Source organism: Frankliniella occidentalis, unplaced genomic scaffold, assembly GCF_000697945.3.
Source record: "Frankliniella occidentalis isolate FOCC.00 unplaced genomic scaffold, Focc_3.1 Scaffold24, whole genome shotgun sequence".
Taxonomy (NCBI): domain Eukaryota; kingdom Metazoa; phylum Arthropoda; class Insecta; order Thysanoptera; family Thripidae; genus Frankliniella; species Frankliniella occidentalis.
Window position 1 is genome coordinate 1,666,377 of NW_026267154.1, and position 7,295 is coordinate 1,673,671.

General features: G+C 52.4%; 3 protein-coding genes across 3 annotated transcripts in view; all 3 read right to left on the reverse strand.

Annotated features, from left to right (window-relative positions):
* The window catches only part of LOC113211680 (tubulin alpha-1 chain), a 2,812-nt gene extending 2,097 nt beyond the window's left edge, over positions 1 to 715 (reverse strand). The window contains exon 1 of the mRNA XM_026430133.2: positions 527 to 715. Coding sequence (XP_026285918.1) covers positions 527 to 529 — 3 coding nt within the window. The 5' untranslated portion in view covers positions 530 to 715. The remainder of the gene's footprint in view (positions 1 to 526) is intronic.
* Positions 716 to 1,478: 763 nt separating this feature from the next.
* On the reverse strand, positions 1,479 to 3,558 carry LOC113211683 (tubulin alpha chain, testis-specific). The gene is made up of 4 exons (XM_026430136.2): positions 3,288 to 3,558; positions 2,989 to 3,208; positions 2,598 to 2,899; positions 1,479 to 2,512 (listed from the first exon to the last, which is right to left on the reverse strand). Exons 1-4 carry the CDS (start codon positions 3,288 to 3,290, stop codon positions 1,691 to 1,693), a joined length of 1,347 nt encoding a protein of 448 aa, XP_026285921.1. The 5' UTR covers positions 3,291 to 3,558; the 3' UTR covers positions 1,479 to 1,690.
* Positions 3,559 to 5,047: 1,489 nt separating this feature from the next.
* LOC113211684 (uncharacterized) overlaps positions 5,048 to 7,295 on the reverse strand; it is a gene marked incomplete at its 5' end in the record, with an annotated part of 47,047 nt that continues 44,799 nt past the window's right edge. The window contains 1 exon segment of the mRNA XM_052265168.1: positions 5,048 to 6,018. Coding sequence (XP_052121128.1) covers positions 5,932 to 6,018 — 87 coding nt within the window.

Here is a 7,295-nt window from a genome sequence, read left to right on the forward strand (position 1 = left end):
GATACAAAGGAGATTACATATAGGGAGGGATTTCTTTTTGTGTTGGCGAGGGGGATAACGCTGGGCAGGCGGGGGCTGGCCGACCAGGACAACGACGGGGGAGAAGGGGAAAGGGGACATCCGCAGAGTTGTGAACGGATTTAATTTAAAATCGGCACCCTACAGCCCCGCCCCGACCTTCCAGAGACACGATGTGTGAAAAGACGCGAGTATTTAACAGTGTAGCAATCACATGTCCAGCCAGACAGCCAGCCGCGCGAGGGACGTCTGGCCGGGTGTGGTGAACTTGTTGGGGCGAGACCCGGCCAGCCCAGCCCAACCCCGACCGAAAAAACATCACTACGTTGTTCACTTTCAGTTCAAAACTAACGTTATACGGCTGGTGCCGAGATTGCAAACCCGACGACAGCAACGGCAACAGCGGCCAACGGCCCCCTTTTGGCGGGCGATGCCCCCGCCTCGCCGGCCTACACGAGTCCGTCTGCGAGTTGACGAGAAATATACACACAGACGGTTTCGTACTCACCATTTTGGTCTGGAAGGTAGGAACTTGTTACGGACAGAGGAATAGGGCAGCGAAGCCGTGCACACGTAGCAGTTGCAAGAGTAACGGTTGCAGCCACCACACTAGCACTTCTGACTGGCCCTTGTCTGCGACTGACTGGCTTGGTTGGAGCGAAGCTCGTGCTGGAATGTGTGGCTGTGGTCGCCGCTCGCGCTCGGCTGGGCTCGGCAGCGCTCGGGTGGGCTGGGCCGCTGGGCCGCCGGCCAACGGCTTTTGGCTCGGCCGCCTCGGCTCGGCTCGAAACGCAGGGCTCGGCTGACGCGCGGCGGGCGCAACCGGTGCTCCGCTCGTCTCGGCTCGGAGGGACGCATCCGGAGTGAATCACGCGTCTTGACATGACCCCCCGCGATGGAGTGAGTGAGAGGGGTGAGTCATACCGCGTCCCGCGAAAGCGCGAGCTACACGGAGAGCGTTACTCTGCAAACACGTCCTGAACCGAACAGGAAGAAACCTTCCTTTCCGTCGTACGATCGGTAGGTAGGAGGGGACCTATTAAGATAATGGGGCCTTGCTCACTTCTAATAGAGACCACAAAACTGAGAACTCTCTCTAGGATAATGGATGCAACAATCTGTCCAGGAGGGCGATCGGAGAGCTCCCTGAGAACGCTCCACTTCCGGCCTCCCACTACCCCCCTCACCCCGTTTCAGTCGCTTTAGAAGGCGTTTCCGGTTGTTTTCAGGGAGCTCTCCGATCGCCCTACAGGAGTAAAATTAGAGCGATATTTCCGTCGAAATAGAGCTTGGTTTTCCCTTGTTCCTTCCAGTGCGAAGGGGGAGGGTAGGTCACTTGGACACAGAGGCACTGTACTTGCTAGCACTGCTCGACTCTTATCTAGAGATTTGTTGACAAGTGTTGCTGTGAGTGCATGCACTATTAGAGGTAAGAAAAAAATGGAGTGAGTAGACAGATGTGGAGATTTCATATTCTCGTCGGTATATTTTGTCACAACAAAGTAAAACTCCAAGACTAGGACAGAAAAAAATCAGCCAAAAAAAGGGGTCATAGTAGCAGAGTAAAATCTGCACAACAGTCACTAAGGAAACACAAATGCAACAGAAATAAAAAATAAAATTACATGCATTTTAAAGAAGTGCCAGTCATATCCTAGAACTAATTGATACATCAATATTCCTGTTGTTCCTCTTCCCCCTCTACTGAATCCAAACCAACCTCTTCATAATCCTTCTCTAGAGCAGCAAGATCCTCACGAGCCTCTGAGAATTCTCCCTCCTCCATACCCTCTCCAACATACCAGTGCACAAAGGCACGCTTAGCATACATCAAGTCAAACTTGTGGTCCAATCTTGCCCATGCCTCAGCAATGGCAGTGGTGTTGGAGAGCATGCAGACCGCTCTTGCAACCTTGGCCAAGTCACCACCAGGAACAACAGTAGGGGGTTGGTAGTTGATGCCAACTTTAAAACCAGTTGGGCACCAGTCAACAAATTGAATCGACCGCTTGGTCTTAATGACTGCAATAGCTGCATTAACATCCTTTGGTACAACATCACCTCGATACAACATGCAGCAGGCCATATATTTACCATGGCGTGGGTCACACTTTACCATCTGATTGGCCGGTTCAAAGCAAGAGTTGGTAATTTCAGAGACAGAAATCTGCTCATGATAAGCCTTCTCAGCAGAAATAACTGGAGCATAAGTAACAAGAGGGAAATGAATTCGTGGGTAGGGCACCAAGTTGGTCTGGAATTCTGTCAGGTCAACATTCAAAGCTCCATCAAATCTGAGTGAGGCTGTTATCGAAGAAACAACTTGTCCAATCAGACGGTTCAGATTGGTGTACGATGGGAGGTCAATGTCCAAATTTCGTTGGCAGATTTCAAAGATGGCTTCGTTGTCAACCATAAATGCACAGTCTGAATGCTCCAAAGTTGTATGAGTGGTAAGGATTGAGTTGTAGGGCTCAACAACGGCAGTGGAGGTCTAAAGAGAAGTCAATGGCAACTGTTAGCAAATACTTTGCGGTAATAGAAACAATCAAGGGGAAAAAAATTATCAAAGTACAAACCTGAGGAGCAGGGTAAATGGCAAATTCAAGCTTGCTCTTTTTGCCATAGTCCACAGAAAGGCGCTCCATAAGCAGGGAGGTAAACCCAGAGCCGGTGCCTCCACCAAACGAATGGAAAATCAGGAAGCCCTGAAGGCCAGTACACTGGTCTGACAGTTTGCGAATACGATCCATAACAATGTCTATGATCTCCTTGCCAATCGTGTAGTGGCCTCGGGCATAGTTGTTAGCGGCATCCTCCTTGCCAGTTATCAGCTGCTCGGGGTGGAATAACTGTCTGTATGATCCAGTTCGAACTTCATCTGTGCAGGAATAAGAAAACATTAGAAGATAAAGATCAATCACACTTTACAATGACTGTTTACATTCTGTTTCTACTCATTGTTCTTACCCACAACTGTTGGCTCGAGGTCGACAAATACAGCTCTGGGAACATGCTTGCCTGCCCCAGTCTCCATGAAAAATGTGCTGAAACTGTCATCTCCTCCTTGACTCTTGTCAGAGGGCATCTGCCCATCGGGCTGAATACCATGTTCAAGACAATAGAGCTCCCAGCAGGAGTTTCCAATTTGCACTCCCGCCTGTCCAATGTGGACTGAAATGCACTCACGCTAAAACAAACATGGAAATATATCGTCTCCGCTGCAAGCGTTTACTAGACATACCTGGTCACTGAAATCCTAATCTCACCATTTTTGTTTCTCCACAGGAATATCAGCACAGAGAAGAAGAGATTGAGATGCTGCAGCTCTCTAGGTTAGAGTGGAACTCGAGAGCACGCCCTGAACTACCTTGATTAACGAGGGACGAGATGAAGGATGCGCAGGAGAGGTGACTAGCAGTTGGCGAGCGGGAACGCTGCAGTGCGACCTGGCTGTCCACTTATTGATCACGCATGTGTGTGCGTGTGTGTGTGTGCGTCTCCTACGACGTTTTCCCGGTCCCGGATTGGTGGACGCCTTGCGGGTAGGCAACGTCCGTACCAACCTCAACACGCGAGACGAGGGCTGGCGCGCCGAGGCCAGCCGCACCCTCGGCCTGCAAACTGTTCCCGCCCCCGCGCGCAGCTGCCGTACCGCCGGACCCGCTCGCCGCCCCTTCGCCTCTCACATCCCTCGGGCCGCCTGCATTCAGCCACGAGCTTTGGAAAAGCGACGATTTTCCCAACATTTTTCTCTTTCCCCTGCTGGGTTCACCCGTCGCGATGGCGAACCTAGCTAGCGTGGTACAGTCACGCGCGGGAGATTCCTTTCGTGTAGGGTGCGGGGGGTACAGCCGAGTGCATCCGTGCATACCCCGCGGCGACGGAGACACTAGCCCGCGACGCGAGCCTCGCGCGCCGGGGCAGCGAGCAGACACCGGGAAAGGGGAGAGGGGAAAGAGGGAGGGGGGGGGGTCGGCATTCCACGGCATTCCCTCGGCACGCCTCCGTTAATTGACGCTCCAATCAGCCTTCAAGTGGGCGGAAAGAATTTGTTGTTACGCACTCATTCCGAGATGGACTAGATATCCGCCGCTGGCGTCAAAATATGGGGGTTTATGGGGCGTGAATAACAGGTCGTCGTGCCCTAAAAGGCTTTCGTCTCCTGGGGGGGGTTGCTCAGGAACCAGGCCGGTGAACGAACGGGCAGTGAACGCGTGAACGAACGGCTTAGTGAACGAACGGTCCCCATTGGCTCTTATGGCGCGTTCGACGCTCCCGTTCGCTCACCTACCTCGTTCGTTCATTTGTTCTATTCGAACACTTTGTTCCTGAGCACCCCCCTAGGACAGCAGCGCTATAGAGCAGCTTGCAGTGTTCTGCGACCAAGCCCCATGTTTTTTTTTCATTGCTGTTGTTGTTAAGACGTTGAGTCCCACGTGACCACAAGTATGGTCACAATAACACGTGATCCCTCTCTCATCCCAGTGAGAAAATGGGAACGTGGATTCAACGTCCAATCGACGTCGAAATATCGAAAAGATGTGGATTTGGGGACAATTCCCAGCCAGAAACGTCGTATCGATATTCGTCGAATCGACATCGACTCGTCGGAAAATTCATCATTTCGACGTATTTTTGGACCTATCGGTCGACCAACGACGTCGAAATGACGGCGTTACGACATGCCATTTCTGGCTGGGAAATGACGTTTATTCGACTGTTTCGACGTCAAATCGGTCGAATAGACGTTGAAGAAAACTCATTTCTCACAGGGGCATGAGGGCATTTTGCTGGAGGTGCAGTGATGGTGCAGATTTTGTTTTTCGGCACTGTTGGCGAATGAGGACGTCTTCTATTTCCTGCTGACGACTTTTATTGATTTGGCACACGCATTCCAAGGTCACGAGCAGTCAAGGATCACATTTTAATAACAAATAAATATATAACTTCCGATTTTAGCCATAAGTCGATCGTTGAGATTGGCCCTATAATGTACGATGGAGGAAGCAAATGATCAAATAACACCTTTCGGGGAGTACAGGTTTATTACATAGAATCGGGGCACCTACCTTAAAAAAGAAACACACAAAAAGAAACAACAACACATCAATTAAAACCAAGCACTAATAAGAACGTGAGTTTAACAGCTTCACATATTTTATGCGAAAAGCTGGTTACAATTTTACATCAGTCTACCTAAAACTCGCACAAAGAAGTGCATTTTTGGTAAGCCGGTATTTTTTTTTAAAAAAAATACCACGTTGCTTAATTAACATTTAAAGCACTACTTCGTAGAAACCAAACATACCACCTAAGGCAGCTAATCTTAAAACAAAAGTCAAAAGCACCCTCTTCCCCATACGGCGCGCTGGCGCGCCCCTGTCGCCTCCTAAGCGCTCATCGGCCACGAGCTTGACCCTCCCCCTCCATGGCACACCTCTGTCCCCCTCCGTCAAGAAGAGTCAATCTACACGACAGTCATAGAGGGAAGCTAATTCTTATAATAATAAAATAGTTTGTGACAGTTCTGTTTGTGTTCTTTCTTTTTTGCGTTTTTAAAATCTTGCGGGCTTTGGCGCTGTTTGCAGTCTTCTTCAGGTCGGTGTCCGCCGCCTGCCTCCTTTACAGGGCGGTCACCTGCTCGTCGTCGTCGTCCTCGAGCATGGCGGCCGTCTCCGAGTCGCTGTCCGCGTTGGGCACCCGGTCGCCGCCGCCGTACTCGCTGCTGCCCGGCGAGCTCAGCCCCGTGGAGGGCGAGTCGGGCCGCGACGACTCGTCGAGGAGGCGGTGGTGGCGGTGCACGCGGCCGCCGCCCCGGTGGAAGTGCACGATGGTGGCGGAGGTGGACGCGCTGGTGCCGGGGCCGCCGCCGCCGGCCTCCTCCCCTCTCCTGCCCCGCGCCACCCGCCATCAGAGCTCCACCTGCTCCGGGCCGCTGAAGCGGACGCCCGTCCTTAGGGCGCGGTACACGCGCAGCACCGCGTACAGCGCCAGGCACTGCCGACAACACGACAATCAGCTCAATTAATCATTGCAAATTAAATAAGACACACAATTTACACGGTAAGGAAAAAAACCCAACAAAAAACCGACAAAAAAACAAAAAACAAAAAAAACAACAAACAAACAAAACAAAACAAAAAAAACCAATAAATAAATAAATAAACACGCCGCCACCAACTCGAAGGCCCGCTCTGTGCTCTATACTAGGTGGCTGATTCACGCCGCGCTACTATACTTTCGTAGTTATACTGTACCGCATGCACGCGTGCGGGCGGTTTGCCTACTCGCACGGGGCCCCAAGGAGCCGTTGGCAGCGAGCATAGGCGAAACCCGCCCGCACGCGTGCATGCGGTACAGTATAACTACGAAAGTGCGCGGCGTGAATCAGCCACCTGGTATAATGTATTTCGACTAACGGAGGAAGAAGAATAGTGGGTAGAACATAGAGGTTCCTGGTTGGCCGAGCGCCTACGCCTACCCCCACTACCGGCGTGACGTAGAGGCGGGAAGCTCTCGACCAATCGGTAACGTTCATGTTCTACCCGCTATTCTTCTTCCTCCGTTAGTCGAAATACACTATAGAGTGAGGAGGGGGAGGGGACTTTGCCCTCTGGTAGAGACAGTCTTTAAGGGACTGTCTAAAAGGAGAGGCGAGGGTAGAGTAACTTTCTGTCTCTCTATGTGTTTGTTCGCTCTCGCATGCTCTTCACTTGTGACCCGTGGCGGTGCCGCGCCCTCAGCCCTCGACGCCGCCGCCGCCGTCGTCGCCTCCTCCTTTTCTTTCTCCCGCTTCCTTAGGACCTCGTTAAAGGGGTGGCCGACACCCTCGACACCCTACACCACCCCGCCGCCACCGCCACCGATACAGCGTGTGTGTGTGAGAGAGTGTGAGCGTGTGAGTGTGAGAGATAGCGTGTGGGTGCGGGCGTGCAGAAGGCGTCGTCTCTTCTTGTGGAGCGAGGCGCGACGGTGGCGACTCTGTGTATGTGTGTGTGTGTGTGTGTGTGTGTGTGTGTGTGGAAGGGAGGGGGGGGAGGGTAGGTTCCGGCGTTGACGCAATCAGGAGATGGCCAGCTGACCCAACCAGTGTCCGCACACTTTCGTCCGTCTCCATCCGACCCCCTCCTTTTGTCTGCTGCCGTAACTTCCCCCCCTCTCCCTCTCTCTTCCAACGCCACCCAGCGCTGCTCTCTGCACTCAGCGCTCCCCGAGCCGGGAAGCGCTCTCTCTCTCTCTCTCTCTCTCTCTCTCTCTCTCTCTCTCTCTCCCCT